General features: G+C 43.7%; 2 protein-coding genes across 5 annotated transcripts in view; both read right to left on the bottom strand.

The window, feature by feature from the left end:
- Nucleotides 1-1,031: 1,031 nt before the first annotated feature.
- On the bottom strand, nucleotides 1,032-12,739 carry eIF3j (eukaryotic translation initiation factor 3 subunit j). Of its 3 annotated transcripts, none has more exons than XM_037412595.2 (8): nucleotides 12,596-12,739; nucleotides 12,400-12,485; nucleotides 11,788-11,839; nucleotides 10,925-11,137; nucleotides 8,053-8,109; nucleotides 4,490-4,648; nucleotides 1,636-1,709; nucleotides 1,032-1,216 (listed from the first exon to the last, which is right to left on the bottom strand). In XM_037412595.2, the coding sequence occupies exons 1-8, from the start codon at nucleotides 12,609-12,611 to the stop codon at nucleotides 1,106-1,108; spliced, it is 768 nt and encodes a 255-aa protein (XP_037268492.2). In that variant the 5' UTR covers nucleotides 12,612-12,739; the 3' UTR covers nucleotides 1,032-1,105. The 3 variants fall into 3 exon arrangements, with proteins under 3 accessions (XP_037268492.2, XP_037268494.2, XP_037268493.2); XM_037412597.2 differs by lacking the exon at nucleotides 12,596-12,739 and adding an exon at nucleotides 12,197-12,244 and having other exon boundaries at nucleotides 12,400-12,488; XM_037412596.2 differs by lacking the exon at nucleotides 8,053-8,109 and having other exon boundaries at nucleotides 12,596-12,733.
- Nucleotides 12,740-16,804: 4,065 nt separating this feature from the next.
- The window catches only part of LRP1 (LDL receptor protein 1), a 188,429-nt gene continuing 185,871 nt past the window's right edge, over nucleotides 16,805-19,362 (bottom strand). For both annotated transcript variants that reach the window (XM_075890495.1, XM_075890505.1), the window contains one exon: nucleotides 16,805-17,404. In XM_075890495.1, the coding sequence (XP_075746610.1) occupies nucleotides 17,249-17,404 (156 nt within the window). In that variant the 3' untranslated portion in view covers nucleotides 16,805-17,248. The remainder of the gene's footprint in view (nucleotides 17,405-19,362) is intronic.

The raw sequence follows: 19,362 nt of genomic DNA, 5'->3' as shown, positions 1-19,362 counted from the left end.
GAGCTAGCAAAACAAAAGAACGTTTATTCTTAAAAACTCAACTTCTCGAAAATTGAAAAAATGTCAGCAGCTGCTTCCTATTCTTTCACAGCAGCGTCACGTCATTCTCACTCATGCATAGCGAGCCCATGGTGAAAAGCACGCTGAAACAATGCCTAAAACCGCCTTTGTGAACAAACTAAACAGTTGCATTAACACGTTAACACCAGCAGCTGTCCGCCGTCAAAACTATTCGACAACGCCGACATGAAGGCAGGGTATCGTGGAGCAGTGACTTATGCACTATTCTATGCCATTCTTATCATTTATCACTCTAGGCTTGCAGATTTTGTTGATAATGCGGACGAACAGCCGCTCTGATTAGTGACCACATTGACCAAGCATGGATATAATGATAGCATCAAAATCGAGAAAGGCATCGTTCCGCGGTTGCACCTAGCAGCTGCGTGAAGAGAACCATCAACTACTGAGCGACTGAGCTTCAGCTTCAGATCGTCCGCGGCTCAAAAGCAAGCCAGTGGCAATAGCAGGGCCAGGGCAGTCTTATTGGCATCGCTATCAAGCAATGACGGTGCCCATGTTTGCTGAAGTGCGGCGGTTTCTGGTGGTGCCAATGCGCATTTTAGACTCGTTGACGCATTTTCAGGCTGTGAAAATGCATCAAAAGGTTAATAATCAGGTTTACTGCATAGAAATAAGTATCTGAGCCTGTAATTGCATTGTAAAATTTCGTTGAAGCGGGGCAATTGAAGAAAAAGTGTTCGTTGTGGCAACAATATTAATGCATTGACTCCTATGGACTGCTAACGGGGAACCGTGAATTTTTCGCTGTAGCGCAAATTTTGTTGAAGCTGCCTTCGTTGTAGCGGAGTTCGACTGTATTCTTAATGGTACCACAGACATAAGAAACATCACACAGGGCTAATAATAACTTATTCAGGCTAGTTGGGACAGACCAGTCTAAATTGGATGGCCATAACTACTATGCCATGTAAATTGTGGTTCAAAATTGTAATGCAGAAATAAATGCATTCTCCTAGAAAAGCCCTTTTATTGCAGTAGCAGTATAAACAAAATGGATAAATAACTAGACAGGTAGCCAATGCTACATGAAGTCGTCGTATTCATTGCCGTAATCGTCCAGGTTTACTAGGCCATCATCCTTTCCAACATTCAGGCTAGCTCCCTTCTTCGCTCCTTTCTTTTTGTGCTTCAGCTGGAAATGGAGACATGTGAACACAAAATTCAGAATGATGACTGCAGCAACACTGTAGAAAGCGAGCTGAATTATTGCGGCACCTCACAGTACACGGGACAGGTGATTTAATACAGCCTACTGTGTTCCCCCCTGAAATGCTACTTTTTACTTCCATTCATTTACTATCCATAAAAAACTTTATGACACTTCATAAACCTGCGTTAAAACATAGAAGTTCTTAAACAGTAGGCTTTCGTTAGACGGAATCTCAGGGGACCAAAAAAAAGGTTCTGTTTAACAAAAGTTGCATTCACTGAGAGAAGAACAGAAGAGTATATTTCAAGTACAAAACTAGCCGTATTAGAAGCTGTTTCATTAGGCAATAATTTTTTTTCATGAGATCTCTGTTCACTTAAATTCTTTTAATATAATTTTACCTTTTGCTGTTTGACTTTTTCATTGGCAACTGCATTGAGAGAACTGGAGAGCCTTTTCACATCTTCAGGTTCCACTGCACATAATAAAAATACAGTTTTCTTTCCAGCTTGTGCAAAAACATAAGTGACCACTTTGGCAGCAGTACTAACATGTAGGATGAAAACTTGAGAAAAACAACAACAAAGAAACTCAAGAAGTTAAGCACCACGCAACGTGTGATGGAATGAAAAATGATAGGTACAACTTTAAGAGACAGAAAAAGGGTGGGATAACTTAGAAAACAAATGAGGGTAGCTGACGTTAAGAGGACTTGGGGGGCAAGCTTTGTAATGCAAACAGAGATAACCCTTGGTCAGTTAGAGCCAAGGGACGTAAGATGAAGCCAAGGACAGCAGAGGGTTAGATGGAGTGATGAAATCAAGAAGTTCACAGGCATTAAATAGAACCGGCTTGCACAGGATAGGGTTGTTAAAATGGAGATGAATGGGAAGGGCTTTCATCCTGCAGTGGATACAAAATAGGGCGAAAATAATGAGGGACAATTCTGCAGATTGAATTAAAGAAAAATGAAGATGAACACTGGGCATACATTGTTGCATTAGAAATTAGTTGTGTAGGCTTTTGTGAATAGTAAATTTTAGGTTCGAAGCGAACTCGAATAGTATATATAACATGTTATAAAGAAAAATGGGCATATGCCACGACCTAGTTTAACTAACCTGCACAATTTATGTTGTTTAAATTGAAACAAGGCCTGAGCGAATGCCATTCCTTTGGTTCAAAGGAAGCGGAAACAACTTTGAATAGTAGCAGGATCTGACTTTTGGTAGAATTCAAGTGATAAGTGATAACTTGTAAGATATGTTACATTTTAATTGTTATACTGGCCCTACTAAGAGCGTATAAGCCAGTATAACAAGCTTTTAAACATAAAAAAATGATGAATCGATGTGAGGGTAATATGTACATTTAACCTTGAAGTGGGGCTTTGTAGCAATGCGTATTTTCAATCAATAGGTGTTTTCATGGCTTAACATCACGTCACTGCTGTGAAACCACCTTTACAGGGAAATAAATGCGGATTTATATATATACCTATTCGTTCATTATGAATTCTTCTAAAATTTCAGTAATTTGGATTGAAGTGACTGTCATATTGATCTGAATATTCAAAGCATTCGAATATTTGTACAACCCTACACTCGTGACCAACTTTGTGCTATAAAGAAAGAAGCTAACTAGCTCAACTAGCATAATGTGAGGCAATAATTATCTGGGTACGGTAACGATACAATGGTCTCATGTAATAACAGAACCTCAATAAAACTCTTACGAAACCTACCTATCAGGTACCTCAATGACGCTGCAGCTTTTGACGCCACTAGTGCATATCATGGAACTGCAAACATACCGTAATTACTCAAATCTAACGCGCACATTTTTTCCGGTTAAGCGAGTTCATAAATCGCATGCCATTAGAATAGAGTACGAAAAAAAAAATGAATACGGTCATTCCATTGCCATCGGCATTTTCAAAATGGCCGCCCCCTATGTGCGTCGGCATGGCGCGGCGGCCATTTCTGCCTATGTGTTTCTCATGTGCGGCACTTCGTACGTGTACTGAGGGGTTCGTCATGTTGTAGTGCATTAGCATCGACGACATGGAAGAGCCGACTCCAAAAACTCGAGTGCACCACGATGCCGCTTTTGAAAGAAAAGCTATCGCCTGTGCAGAAACGGACGAAAATCGGGCCGCATCACGGTTGTTCGGAGTTCCGGAAACGTGCGCGCGGGACTGGCGGAAACAAAAGCAGAAGATTGTCGACAGCAAAGCTTCACGCAAAGGCTTCAGTGGATCACAGCAGGGTCGGTTTCCGCAAATTGAAGAGCAGCTCGGCGAGTATGTGCTTGAGCAGCGAGCGGCCCGTGATAACAGAACTGCTCCAAGTGCGGGCTATGCAGTTAGCCTTAGAATAAGGGCTAATGCGGAGCCAGTTGAAAGCGAACAGGTGCTGGCTAACTAACTTTATGAAGAGGAAAGGCTTTTCCCTCCGAAAGTGAACGGGCATATGCGAAAAGTTTTTGGAGGAGTACGCTGAAAAGCTTCACAGTTTTCAGCGGTTCGTCCTAAACTTGCGGCACAACAACGGCTACCTGCTTGGGCAAATCGGGAACGCCGATCAGACGCCTCTTTACTTCGACATGCCTGGCACCACAAACGTCGAGAAGAAGGGGGCGAAGCAAGTTTGCGTGCTGACATTGATCCATGGTAAAACTACAGTGACGGCAATGCTCTGTTACACGTCAGATGGGCACAAGCTTCCGCCGTACCTCATATTTAAATGGAAGACGCTCCAGAAAGGAGTCGTTTTTGTCGAGTGGTGTGATCGTGCGGGCCAATGAGAAAAATGGGTGCGCGTTGCAATCGATGTCTTATTTTCTTTTTTTTTTTTCGTCATGGAAACCGGGTGCGCATTACAATCAAGAGCGCGGCAGAATCGAGTAAATATGGTACTTCTCTGCTCATGTTATATAGTAGATAGGTTGCCACGATGTGCGGCCACTTACAAGCCTATCGCTGTTTTTGTTTTATCTTGCTGAACCCCCTGTTTAGTCATGCTTGCTTTTTTTTCGTTTTGCAAGCAAATCTTTGGCCCCGTCTTAAACCTTCACATACACTGCTGCCAATCACACCACCAATCTTGGTACAGTATCCAGTACAACAGCACACCAACATTTAGAAAATCTGCTGGCTCTATTAAAGAAACTGTAAGCAGCAAGCATGGAAGCTTAAATAAAGCACGAAAGTGATAAATCCGACAACTTAAAGAAAATGCCGCAAGCGGTCCTTACTATTGAGGCTGAGGTCTCTGAGTAAATCATCCAGGAAGCCCATGTAGTGAGGTGACCTTTCACATGCCGTTAGCTTGGTTGCCAAGGCCTTTCGGAGGTTGTCGAAGTCGTCTCTTGTCACCGGCTGAAGACTGTCAATGCCATCAGACTCTGTTAATCCTGAAATAAATAAAATTTGGCTTTCATTAACAAAAAAGCACATGGTAAGCATTGTCTAAGAAGCTGTGGCTGGCGCACATAATGTCTTGTGGAAATGGCATTGCAACATGCAGAGCTTTGAAAGGCACTTGAGTGACCACATTCCATTTCATTTTTGATATGCACTCAAGTTGGAGGCTAGGAGGTAATGTCAAGCTGAGCTGCTTAGCAAGTTTTTTTCAGTGCTTCTGTTTTTTGTCACTGCACTTGTTATCTAGAAGGTGAGAATGGACCGACTAGAAAGACTAAAAAACTGCAGAGTGTAACCTGGTACTGTCTTCTGCACCACACACCGAAGCAGTTTCTGCCATTGTAAAAAAAAAGCAGAAAAAAAGAACAAACTACTAGAGTATGCTGCAGGCTTTTACAACTGTCTACCTGTCAATAGACAAGAGAAAGAAAAACACGAAAAAAAAAACCTTTCTTTTAGCAGGCTGAAAGTTGATAGATATGGAATGATTCGATAAGGGCTGAAATTAAGAGGGTGGATGGGCTACGCGCAGTAGGTGCCTATAATTGTTGATATAGAAAATATATTGCAAGGAAAGCAACTAAGTCGTCCAATGGTAGCATCATCTAGCCCATGTAACTGATACATACTGCATTTAAAACTGTGCTGCTGCATTTTTCACAGCACCTGATCAAGCATTACGCAATAGACTGATCTCACCAAAAGTTCTCGCCACCGCCGCCGCAGTGCATGCCGGTACTTGGAGCACCCTGTACATTTGGTTGCATCGGCAAGCTGCATGTATTCTCTGGCTACATCAACAAGCTTTAATTGCCGTAATGGTATTTGGATGAATCGTGATGGTTGGTTTCATGTGCTGTGTACAGAGATGCTAAAAGAACAGCCTAGAGCAAAAAGACTCCGATTTTTCACGCGTGTATATCAAACTCGCCAATCTTTGCGGTCCAACGAAGTGGCAAATACCGCGCTCTACCAATGTGTACCTCAAAGTGTTTGCGAGTTTAGTGTGCATCAAGTTAAGCATGGTAGTTTAGCAGTACAGCAACACTGCACCATACCAAGTTTTGTGTGCGACCGGTGGGTTGGTCGGCGGTAGCAAAACTTAATGCAACGCATGCTCGATCCCTTGCCTGGGCGATTGACGTCAGCGGTGGCAAAGTGTTTACATGTTTTCAGGGCAACACAGAGAGCACCTAAACGAACTTCTCACCAAAAGCGATGATGACTGTGAAGTGTACAGCTTGAATGAGACCTGTGAAAAAAACTATGCTTATAAGCACGTGCAGCACGTGCGCACAGCTGCACGCCATGCAGTGCACAGCGAAAACTCTGCCGTGCCAGCATCGCAGCCAACGCCGCCGCCAAAATGGCCCTATTCCTTTCAAAGTGTGATGTCATGAACGCGACAGAAAGTCGCAACAGCGGTAGCAAGGCTTATCTTTTTAGATGAGCGTGGGCACACTGCAGTTTCGAAGCGGTAAGACTAGCAACAAAATCGGCGCAGAGCCGTCAATCCGTTGAGGCCGTCGCCGGTAGACAGAGTGGACTACTACTCGTTCACCTTAATGTGTGTGTCACGATGCTATCTCTTAAGGACTGATCCATACCTTGTGCAGTAGAAAATATTTTGACGTTGACAAGATTTCTGTGCGAAGTAACTTTTCAAATGGCATGTGGCCAGTCGCCGTCTATAGAGACTGTGGCGGTGCTGACACCCCCTGTAAAGTTGTTTGCGCCACGTGGCGCACGTGTCTAGCGCAGAAGCCGTACTTCGGGGTCACAACTATTGAGCGGCAGGTGGCGTGTTCGCGAGCGTAGATCACCCCTATCATCATAATGGTTGTTAGAGCAGTAGTGCCGGCGGTAACCCCTGGCAGCAGGCAAGTCTTGGTGGCAGAGAGAGTTGAGCAAGTCTCTTCAACTGGTGGCGGTTGGCGCGAACGGTTTGTCTCACAGTGAGCCCGTGGTGCACGGCACCGCGGGCCGTCTGTCAGGGCCCTTGTGGTGAGTCAGGCGTTAGCGACACCGCCTTGTTTGTCATGTTCTTGACTGTTGTTTAATATTGTGTAAGGATGTCTTAGCGTGTTGATCAAGATTGTTGTTATTATAATTCGGCTGACAATATCGTCGATCGAAAAGGTAGTTAAATAAAATGTGTGTTGTTCGGTTTGTTCCGATCGCGTCTACTGTGTCCGTTCAATCCAAGAGCGTGGAGTTCACTCGCGGTTCGGCACGCACTTCTATAGCTCGCTTCACAGGGACCGTTTCATAATTCACGTTTAATGCATTTCTGTGATCAAATACCAAAAGCCCTTTTTTCCATCCCATTTTTCCTTTTTCCTGTCTTTGGATCGCAGAGTTCGGGGAAGTTCTTTTCCGCATACTATAACTTGTATTGCTCGCGTGCTGACGTTCACTAATGATAACTTTTGCTCACATGATGACAGGGACTAAGCTCTTTAATATGAATTCAGCGAAGCGACACAAGTGTATCAACACACCAAGTTGACCTGGCCACATGTAAGCACTGTCGACTGCTTTTTTTTTCTTACACAAGGTTATGCAACGCAGCCTAAAATACAGTAATATGTACTGGAGGTCTCCACTCAAGTTTGTACCACATTAAATTGCCTCATGCACTGAGGATCCGGGCCAGATGCCAAAATACTTGAAGCTTGCAGCCGTCCCTGTAGCGCCCTAAGTACTCCAACTAAGACGGCGGCAGCGCCACTGCCGGCAATCCATGCATGCGCAGATAATCTGGCGAGATTGGTCTATACAAAATAGGATAGTGTCAATTTATTGCCTGCACATTGGTCTATTGGAAACAGTATGAAAGACGTATAATATTAACTGTTGGGGTCTCATGTCCCATAATCACAGTATGAATATAAGAGATGCCATATTCAAGGGCTCCGAAAACGTCAACTACCTGGACACATAAATCTGAACACATGTCCTTGTAAGATTTCACTTACATTGAAATGCGGGCTGTTGCATCCGAGATTCGATCGCACAGCCTTCGGGTCAGTAGTGAAACACAACAGCTAGAACACCGTCACAGGTTAGTATGAAGGAAGCAAAAACTAAGAGGGAGCCTGATGATGCCATGATATCTTTGAAGCCAGAAAATGTTGGCCCAACATGTGACAAAGTTATGGTAGGTGATAGGTTTTAGTGTCCTCACTGCCACCCTCAAAGTGCACTTTTCAAAAAAAAAAAAAAAAAGCAACAGGTGCAACAGCAGTGTGCTGGTGCCATACTCCAGGGTTGCAACGAAGTCAAAGTGTGTGTTGAAAGAATTACTTATAAAGTTGTAAAAATGTATTGGGTTAGAGCTCACACAGAGCGGTTAGCAAGGCACCAATATAGGTGCACATCGATTAGAACATACCAGGAACCAAAGATAATGGGTCGAGTCCGCCAAGCTCTGGGTCACCTGCTGGGCCAACTTTTGGAGAAATGGGAGAGAAAAAGCAGACAGCAGGCTTGCAAAGGCTGGCTGCATGATGTAATGCTTCTTCCTAGCTTCTTTCCTTCCTTTAAGGGAGTTGGGAATGCAGTGGAAGCAAGCACTTTGTATTATAAACTCGATACATTAAAAAGGACTGAATTAATGACTAACTGCAACAGTTTTTCACAACTGTTGCGACAGGCGAGTGTATGCACTAATGCGGCGATCTTGGCAAAACTCCAGAGATGGTCGGCACTTGCATAGTTTTCTGCTTAGCGGCCAGTCGCCATTTATGCAAATGAATGTTGCACCTGGTGGTTTGCACTACCACCTGCCACTGAAATTTCAGGCGGCCTCCATTATTATTCTCGGCCTGATTATGATCACTATAGGACAAAGGCCTCTCGTAATGACCTCTAGTATATCCTGAGCAAGCTGATTCCATATAATCCCTGTGATCGTATTTTCGACACTCCATTCCATATGGCTTTCTGCTTTCCTCTAAATAACCTTGGTCCACCCATCCCCTTCTTATCTTGAATTTTGCACTGAAGAGACACTTGTTCTAGGTTACTTTTTTGTGGTGAATTCCTTGTGGTGAGCAGTCATTGCCACATCTTTTTCACATTTCGAATAAAAGCAGCTATTTATGCAAGTAGTTTCTAACAATACAGCTTGTATTTCAAATGATAAATTTTCTACGGAGGCTCTTTACACATGATAGAGATAGATATGCGGGGTGTAAGGTCTCAAAACCACCGTAGTGGAGCACTCTGGAAATTTTGACCACCTCGGGTTCTTTAACGTGCAGACAAATCTGGGCACACGGGCCCACAGCATTTTCACTTCCAACGAAAATGCAGCTGCCACAGCTGGGATCTGATCCTGTGACCTGCGTGTCAGTAGCTGAGTACCTTAGCTACTAGACCACCGCGGCAGGGCCCTCTTTATACATGATCCGAGATTACATTTTTTACCTATTATAAAATTTTTTTCAGTGCAGTTGGCTTTTAAGCCAGTTCACGAGGACATTAAGATTTGTCAGGTCGCGCTGACAATAAGTGGGGGAAAGACACAACACACAAGCAGCAAGCGACAGCATTAGTAGCAGCAGCAGCAAATTTTAAGAGGACACTAAAGGCAAACGTTAAGCTGGGCTACTGTTAAAATCCTATTCCTGAAACCAAGCAGCAGCGCTTGCATGCCAAGAAAATGCCTAAAAAAAAAAAAAACATGAAAGGTCTGTCTAGTCCTTAGTGTAACCCAAATCACCCGCCCTGAAACATATGTGACCCCACTGTCTTTTTATGTTTGACAGGTGACGCTATGAAAGGTGAAGGCATAAGTGTAGCCAAATAGCAGTTGACGCTGTGATATCCTGGCTAAAATAAAGCATGGCGGCTAAAGACTGATCCAATGACACTACATAGATACGGCACTTTCCCTTACCTGCAGTTGAAGCGAGTTCTGAAATCAGTCAGAACCAGTTAAGTGCCACACATTAATGACACCAGTGAAATGGAAGTGCATAGATGAGACTTTTTGACCACCTATCTCATCATTAAGAAACAGTGTCAAAAAGACAGCATCTGTGACAAGTTTCCTGCTCCTGCTATTGAATTTGGGGCTATGGGAACCTAGAAGCACAACCTTTGAGACTTTGTGGTTCTAACTTGGAGTAAATTGTCACTGGGATGCGGGTTTGTGTACCACCTACAGTACATTGCAATGACGTTTTTATGTTGAGCACAAGGGACAATCTCACTGAAAATGGGCGACATTCACATTTTACCCTTTTCACTAAAGCAGTACTGATAACACTGACACCTTGAACATCTTCAAGTATAAATCTATCAGTGTAGCTTCACTTGTTATTTCCCACTAATGTCTCTTTAACACAAGGAAATACACATAACACAGCTAGTACTCTGGCAAATAGACTTATTCAGGAGAAAAAGCTGTTAATTACTAATCAACAGATTATGAAGATTATTACTACATTTATATTGGTTCTTTTTTTTCGGCAGCAGGTCAGTTGACGACTAACTACTTCAGCAACTTCCCTGTACAAATGTGGTCAGAGCACCCCCTTGTATAATTTAGAAAAGTTGGGGAAACGGTAAGCGAGACTTCTTCATGATTGGGATTCAGCTGTTATGAAACATCTCACATTATTAGTGAAGTCACTATTCTGTTGTTATATCAATAAATTCAGAGACAATTTGGCATTGGTAGTCATGCCAATATGACACTTAATTACTCAGTGGTGAAATTTATGTTTGTTTTCTAAGATGTTTTTAACATCAACTTTTAATGATGAGTAGCACAATTAATAAGCACACTTACAATCCCTACCTATAAGATCACATCATGTTCGGTGCTGTGGTCACTGAGAAAAACAATGCTACTATCAGTGTACCCATGTGCACTTAGAGATGACTCTCAATGTTGAAGCTTTCTCTTCATCATCAAAGGCATGCCACAGTCCTTGCGTCACCATCAACATCTCACCACTACAAACTGAGCATACGACAGCTCCTTGAACAATTGCAATAATATTAATTATAATAATAATGATAATATTAATAATCCAATTTATAAGAGATGTACAGTCTTATTGAGAAGTTTCAGGAGTAGTGTACAATAATTGGCAGTTAAGCCATGTTACATAGCTTTCACACTTCAACGCCGTACAAGCGCTGAACACTTGAGGAGTGTGTTACAACACAATTGTAAGTTGGTTCTTTACATGTTTGTGGTGCAGTGGTATCTGCTGCAAAGGGCGAACCCTCACAGAGCTAAAGATACCCACCAAAGGCTTCCTTGGCTAGCTGCAGGTCAGCTTCCTCTTGCATGCGCTGACGCCTCAGCTTCTCAGCTTGCTCCTCCTCTGGTGTCAGGGCGGCTCGCTGCTGTTCTTCGCGTGCCCGCTTCTCCTCGGCTTCCCGCCGTCTCCGCTCCTCTTTCTCCTGGATGATCTGACTCAGGGGCTTCTTTTTCTTGGGAGCTACTGCTGTTAATGAGGCTGCATTGCATGCACAGGTACATTTGTAAGAATTCTGTCACATGCACACATTAAAGAGGCAGCTCAAAACTGGCTTTCATCTATGCCAATTTCTGCACAGTATTACTACCAGCTTATTCAGTTAGGTGTGTTGCTTTGACATCATACATGAAAACAGAGAAAAACTGTTGAAGTATGAAAAGTTACGGTGTATGCCTTCTCAGTACTTGTTTTTCTAAATTCTTTTACAGTACTGCCACCGTGCCAAAGCATTTACAAATAGCTACGAATGTGGACACATCTGTACTTATTTTTTATACCAGTCACCCAGCAAGCAGGGACTGAATTACGGAAGTGATATGCAAACAATGCATTAAATCCAGTGTGAATGACATCGGGCCAATTGCTGTTTCTGTTCTGTGACGTGTGTCGCGGGGTAAAATGCGAGATGTCGAAATACAATTATCTGGTTTCCACAAAACCAAAATTCGCTTCACACAGCGCCCCTCAGTAAGCACGAATTTCCCCGCCACTTCCCAAGTGAAATAAATTATCCATTCATTCATCGTGAACTGCGCAGTGCCCTAAATGAGAAAAGGAGCCAAAGAACGGGGTTGGCGCGTGTTGCGTAATTTTGCGCGAATGAATGCTGTAAACATGTCATTACTGACCTTCGGCGGGAGGAGTCGCCTCTTTCTCCTCGTCCTCATCGTCCCAGTTATCCTGAAAACAGTTGAAATGCCGTCAGCACACTTGCATCTGCTCGCAGGGCGGTGGCATTATAGCAACACATTCCACTCATACCTAGCAGCCGATTTATAATCTATACGGGCTACCACCATCACACTGTTAGGGCATTCACAGAAATCTCGCACATTTTCATGCCTTAAAGATGCACGATCGCAGTATACTTCGCGCTCAGCACACTGCATAATTGCGCGGGATTGCACGCATTAAGCGGACTTTACACCACGCCTACATGGCAGCAGTGCGGGCGATCTTTCGTGCCTCACAGAAGCAATAACACCAAATACGAGACACGCGCAGTATACACTTCAAGTACAGCTGGAGAGCCGTTACCATGTGTCCGCTCGGCTCTCAGGCATGGCACCGTGTTGACGTCGTAAGCTGCGGGCAAGCGATCGAGAGCCAGACATTCAGAACCGCTGCTTCAGTTATGGGCGCACATGTCACCTGAGTTTCGCAGCAACTTTTGAGTAAACTTAAGCTAATCTGAAGTTAAATATATGATCCGCGGCGACCAGAAAGGGCCGAATACGTGCCTTTACGTCTTCCTCGTCTTCGCCCTCCCATCTGTCACCGACAGCCGGCTTTTTGGCGAAGGAAGGAGGCTCATAGTCTTCCTTCTCTGCAACGATAACGCATTACGCAGCGTCAGCACCGACGCGGTGGCGAAGTTTCAGCACTTAAACAGTACGCATGGGCACGAAATGTGCGCAATGTGCCGCATGAACTCACCCCAGTCGTCCGCCATTTTGACACCCGAAGTGGGTCACGTGGGCTGCGCTCTACCGCGACGAGTGAGCGATTTTGGCATTTCCATCTCGCATTTCACTACTGCTGCTGTTTCGTGAAGTGGGGTGTACATCACAGTCGGAAGGAGATGCGACTGAAAATAACGTTTCACACTCGTTTTTGAATTGGAGTAGCTGAGGAAAAACGTGCAATGTTATCAGTACTAAAAAGCGTAACCAAGCAACCTCTCTTGCGCGTCTCTTAGCGACCGGCAGCGATACCGCTATCAAGCAGTTTACATCCATGCCGTCGACGCTTTTCCTAAGCGAATCCCAATGGTTTAATAAGAACTACACTGCTGCTGCTGGGTGTGTTTGAATCGAGCTGATTCGTACATTTATGGTTCAAGTGCTTGCAGATGTTAAGCTTCGCTATGCAACACACGTTGCGTTTAACCTAAAAAAAAAAAATCCAAGCCGGCCGCTCTATTGAGCTCGCCAATGGCCTTGTAAGCGCAAGTGCAAGTGTGAACCAGTTTATATCTAACTGATCAAATTATGCGCGCGCGCAGCAAGGTAAATGCCACACGCGAAGCAAGCGGCCGTTGATGTACGTCCCGTACAATTGGGTGTTCGCTGCTTTGGCAACGAGGCCTTCCAACTACCGGCGGCCGTGAAGAGTTAGTGCATTACCGCGGGCACACTACTTTATATGAAGCGAAGCAAATACTGCTTCAGTTAAAAGTATGTGTATTTTTCAGTATGCTGAAGCAAACTATTCGCTCGAACTTTCCTAGCGCTGAAGTTAAGATGTTACCAACTAGAGACGTGAAACTTTCAAAATCGTATGTGACACTGCAACGAAGTAGCATGTCGATGGAAAGCAGGGGCGTAGCCAGGGGCTAGCACACAGTGCCCGCCCCCACCATGCCACCGAGAGCGAAAAATTATCATTTCAAAGGGGTGCCCCCTTCCTCCCCAAACTCGGCTTCACTGGCTAGTGCCGCCAGTGAAGCAGAGTTTGGGTGAAGTGGTCCAGAAGCACTTGTTAATTGCATCTCCGGGTCCGAGCTAGCAAGGAGTGCCCCACATTCATTCACTTGCATCACTCCAACACTACGCCCTTTGCAAGGAGGAAGACAACCCTGTGAGAGCTTCTTGCTCATAGTGATGCGCGTGGTACAAACCTCATATAAAGGGTAGACACCATGGACCTCCGTAGAATTCAAACGGGGTCTATCCAAATTTACTGCGATTGCACAAAAATTTTCCAACCTTGTATGGGCGCGATTATTCGGGGTGCTGCAACTCGCCACTGACCCTCTACCATATTTCGTGGGTTTGCATAATTTTATGCCACAATTCAGCAGGGGACATATCAGACTGCAGATTCTGCACATATTACAGCTTTAAGAATTCTGGCCCAATTCTTTTTGGTTCCTTAGACGACATACTTGTACTAAGCTGTGCTTTCACATTTGGCCAAATGCAGAAGCGGAAAAATAACTAGGATTATAGGCCTGCGCCCGTCAGGATTGCAAAGCTTCATCAGAGCTCCTCCACTCCCTATCATGCCAGCATGTGGACAGGTTCCATTTACTTGGAGTACATTACAAAAAACCTTGCTTGCGACATCAAATGGCATGCAGTAATGCATGTGACCACTACTGCATCGACGAAACCATCAAATATTTCCTATGTCACTGCCCCAAGTACAGTCCCCAGAAGCAGTCCCTCTCAGCCGCGTTTCCACACTTTGACAATCGGCCGCTTTTTGAGCAATCAATCTTGAAATGCTGTAAAGATCGGAAGGCATGGGTGAAGTTTTGGTGAGCCACCTGCCTTGTTCAACGATAGTGACACTTATCTGTGTACGTGCTTTTGCTTATTTCCCTCCTACTCTCATTCTTATCTTCCTTTCTTTCCTGTCTCCCCTCACTCCTCCCCCATTGCAGGGTAGCAAACTAAATATTTATTTTCAGACTGACCTCCTTGAATTACTATTCCCTCCTCTCAATGAAGTTTACTTTTACATGCAGAAGGGAAGGGAGAATATGCTTGCCTGTATATGGAGGGCGAACAAGATCAACATCTAAACTTGAATATTCTAATTCTAGCCCTTTTTTTCACAGATGTCACATTATCAAACCTCGCACATTGTCAGCTGCCAAATACCACAGTGTTCCATGTGCAAGAAACACGAGAAGACAAGACAAACACCACTTCGCTGCAGCAATTATCATCACATTTATTCTTTTGTACACCTACAGTATCACAACACAACAATACAGATTGCAAAAAACAACTACAAAATTGAGCTGCTCAACCCCACAAGCTAAAAGAAAGTTTCATTTACAACCAGTACTGATTAAAATGCATTCAAGTCGGTCATCCTCAGAGCAGGCCCCAGAACCCGTGCTCACCGGCAATAGCGGAAAGAGTGGCTGGGTAGACTTTTTCTGCACCAGTTAGGTTTGCAGTGTCGTTGAAACCTGTGACTAGTGATTAGCAGATTGGGAGCAAGAATGAGAATGGAAGAACTGTCATCTGTCAATTGACGTGGTGCTATATTTTACAAGTGCAACAGGGTTTTATTATTATAATTTTTTTCTTTAAGCACATCTTGAGCAATATGTAGTTGCAGAAGACCTTGTTCACAGTTCACAACTGCCATGCTTATTGTGAGCCACTGGACAGAAAATCGGCACAGCCACATCCCCACTACTTGTATGAAAACACTGACAACTTGCACAAAGCATAGTGTTAAAATGTACATACACAGGCTCGTAAACTTGTGGAAACAAAACAGAGTCCAACTGAAACAAAAAGATAATAGAAACTCTTGGGAAGATATGGAATATTTCTGTCTTGATTGACACACTATTGCTACAAGTACCATGAGACCTCCATAAGTGAGCTACTATGTACAACATTTATAATGCTTAATATCAGGTGAAGAGGCCAGAGGGCAAGTAAGTGTCAATTGGTGGAGTAAAAAAGCTGCCTGGAAGTAATGGCTACACACATGCACTTCAACTGTCTACGTCCCACTAAATGACAGCACAAACTCGCACTCAGCTTAATAAGGGCTGTTTCTTTGGCACGGGTTCCCTGGACGAATCCACAAGACGTTCCTTCGGCAGTGTGATTATTTTTTCACAGCTGCTGCTGGAGGGGACGCACTCTGCTGTCTCAGTGCACAGCGGTACCATGGTAGGGCAAGTAAAACCAATTGTACAAGAAAAAAAAAAAACGATATCTGATTGTATCAGCAAGTCAATACCTCTGCGACACAGGACAATCTCATGCTGTAGTAAATTAATAAGCTACTGGCCGCAACAAAAAGACCCTCATTTTTTCCAGAAAAACTACTAAAAAATAAAAATAAAACGACCCTAAAACAAGCGGCCTAAGTCAGCATAGCTGCAGGCGTGGGGGCAACTTCTCTCATTAGCTGCACGCAAGCCCCGATTGGCAAACTTACTCAAAATTTGGGCTTGCTACCTTGTTCACTTGAACAGCAAACTTTATTCGATGCATAACATAAAAGTGTTTTTAATTAAAAATGTTTAGCTGCCTCTCATTAGTATTAATGTGTGCCAAAAGTTAAAAAATGGCATGCGTAAATGACAGGGCAATATTCATTGCTCAAGGTCCCAAAAGCAAAGTGACTTCCTATTTAAGTAGTGAAAGAACATTTACAGCGTGAAAACCAAGAGCTGAAAAAAAAAATGAAAGACTACAAAATGCATAACGTTCGGAAAGGCAGACAGATATACAGACAATGTATGTGACTAGCACTTCAAGCTACCATGTTCAAGACTGTTCCTCGGCAAACGCTATTTTTCCCTAGGAGAGTATGCAGCTAGAGTATGTACCACACAAAAAAAAAAAAAAAAAGGCTGTCCATGTGACCGTTGTAAAAAGACATGCCACTTCATTCTCATGCTTCACTTTGCCGGTGTAATTACCCTTGCTGAGAGTAATGATTCGCGTCATATAACAAGAGCAAAACTATGTACTACGTAGGTAAATGCATCTGTAAGAATTGTCAGTGGTGGGGCGACCCTTCGATAAAGTAGTATTATACCGGTGAAATGCAAATCTTGCCCACTTTTACAGCAAGCCAATATGTGAAACGATTGAGGATGGAAAAATACAGGACACTTGGCACGTGCAACAGAGTGCAGGAGAAAAAGAAAACAGAGGGCACAACAAACTACAAAGTTCTCCTTGAAACTTCTTGTGTGCGAATGACAAATGGCATGTATGCATCAGGTGACTCTGTGACCTCATATAAAGTAAAAAAATAGGAGAAGAGACCATCTTTGACTGTCCACTCGACCAACACGCACGTACCACCTGCAGTGACAAGTTCGGCACAAATAGACTTGCCGGTAGTTACACAATTGCGTAAACGAAAGCTGATGACAAGTTGTGAGATGCTGAAGGAGGGATACGGTAGCACCTCACTCCTCACGCTCGAGTAGTAGATGCACTTGCGACACCTTGAGCTGGTCCTTTGCGAAATGGTGAGAACCGGGAATTTCCTTCCAGGGCAGCCTTTCGCCTGTATCCGAAGTTTTGCTGCGCAACTGTCGTGATGTGGTGCCGTATCGCTGCAATGCTGGCAGCCTCTTGTGAAGATCAATGACTGTTAGGCGAGCGGGTGATCGTTGCAGGGGCCCGTAGAGTTCTGGCCGTCAAAGAAGTCTACTTGCGGCTCTCCCTGCAGTAGCCCCTTCTTTTCTTCGCCGGTTCCATTGCTGTCAGCATACAGTGAATCATACACTGGATTGCTGAAGTTCGTGGCCTAGGAAACAAGGAACACAAATATATGAACGTAGCTATAACATATACAGTCAAACCGTGCGGAAAAGCAGAGGCGAAGGACCATCAAGTGGAAAAAGAAGGCAGCTGTCATAAAGGCTATGGTGGACGGTGATAAGAACTAGCACATGCCAATTAATGCCTTCAGGAAGTATTGAACCACTTTTCAAGGTAATCATCGGATGACATTAATATCGAAGTTCATTGCCTTATGAATTGACCACCGCAAAAGTTTTTTTTGAAACCATAAAGTACGAACTTATTTGCAAGAATTTGTTGCATGCTGTCAGCGTTTTTTCTTTTTTGTCTCGACAGGCAAGCTGGAAGCTACACAGGGAGGGATGACATGTGGAAAAGAAACTATTTCATGCTATCGCTCTCTCCAGATGTGATTCCGATGCACGCTAGTGTTACTAAAGCATGTGGAAGCACGTCACGGCAAGAAGTGCATCTGATGCAAACGCCACTCTTGGTTTATGTTGGCTATAGGCCGAAAGCTTGTTTGGCATCGAACACCAGGTGCTAGAAGCTCTAAAGAGAGTGAGCTCAGGCCCCTGTACAAAAAGAGGGTGCTGGTGAAAGCAGCAACTTCACAATCTGCATGTGAACTCTACTTCACATGCATGACGACAATTCGGTTTAGCTGTTCACAGCAGTGTATGCTTTCCGCTGTATTTGTTCTGTTTTTTTTTTTTCTCCAAGGGTGGTTCAGGACCCCTTAATTAAAGCGTAATGACGGTGTTGTACACTGACATTAATACGCACATAAAAAAGCAAACTGCACATGAAGGCGTTGCAACACCGTCACCTTTAGCACCCTAATTTGCATATGTTGCAGTAAATAGCAGAAATGAATATGACAAAGTAGTAGTTTATAAAATAATCTATTTGGCCATACCTTCAACATTGTTACAACGAGGTTTAATAACTTTACAGGAGCTTTTTAGCGTGTACGTATACTTCTTCATGTAGTTGTCTTAGTGGATACCTGAAACAATCTGTGAAAGAATTCATGCAACTAAACTTTTACAGACTGTAACTACCTGCCGAAAAGACTTTACGTTTATGACCCTATTTCACAAATTCACCTTTGTACGTGGATACTCGCGATATCCAAGTCTTAACAAAGACTTCAACTGCCGAGCCAAATAAACCAAGTAAAAATTAGTGAAGACTCAAGCCGCAGAATCAAAGTAAGTGAGCCCAAATTATGGTCCCCTTTTATCAGATGGATTAGTGATGCGAGAGTGACCTAGAATACCGAAGTCATAAACGTGAGAGACCTAATGCCCCTGACAGGCCAGATAAACAGCGCCATCTAGTTATGCCGAAATGAGCCAGGCAAGCACAAAATTGTTACTGTAGAAACATCGAGCATTCTACTTCTGATGTAAATGCCTTGCAGCATAATTACGAGCTCATTGCTTTTTAATAATTTTTTGTTTCAAAAACAGTAGGCAAAAGTAGGCATGTCCATGACTATGGTTGCATGAAGCGTTACAAGATGTCGACACCATTGTCTGGTAACCCGGTGTTTCTACACCCCTTTGCATATACAGTATAGACCACTTATAACCTAAGTTGCGGGAGTCGTGAATATCCACACTATAAGCGGTAACGCACTGTAACCAAAAAACCTTCTTTAAAGGGCCGCAATTGAACAAAACGCGTTGAGCATGAATCCTCGCGTGTCCGAGGATCAAAGCATGCGATGCCGTATTGCTTACAACCATTTCAATTTCCAGAAAAAGGAAAGTAAAAATAACATTCGAAGACACGTGTGCTAAAGAAATGAACACACAAAAAAATGGGGGGGGGGAGGTCTAACAAAAGAAAGCCCCATCACGGAAATACGCTACCTACTTCTCAGACCACTTCGATTATGTGCATTACACAGAAACTGTGCCGAATCACATCTGGAATTTCACGCGCTGAAAGACG

This window comes from Rhipicephalus microplus, chromosome 1, assembly GCF_043290135.1.
Source record: "Rhipicephalus microplus isolate Deutch F79 chromosome 1, USDA_Rmic, whole genome shotgun sequence".
NCBI lineage: Eukaryota > Metazoa > Arthropoda > Arachnida > Ixodida > Ixodidae > Rhipicephalus > Rhipicephalus microplus.
Note: the sequence above shows the minus strand (reverse complement) of the source record. Positions and strands in the feature narration are given on the sequence as shown.

Bases quoted from the DNA above. Each gene is read 5' to 3' on its own strand.
- eIF3j (XM_037412595.2), bottom strand. The intron at 1,710-4,489 runs GTAAGGACCGCT...TATTATGTGCAG, and splicing joins CAGAGACCTCAGCCTCAATA to TGGAACCTGAAGATGTGAAA. The intron at 1,217-1,635 runs GTAAAATTATAT...CTCCATTTCCAG, and splicing joins AAAAAGTCAAACAGCAAAAG to CTGAAGCACAAAAAGAAAGG.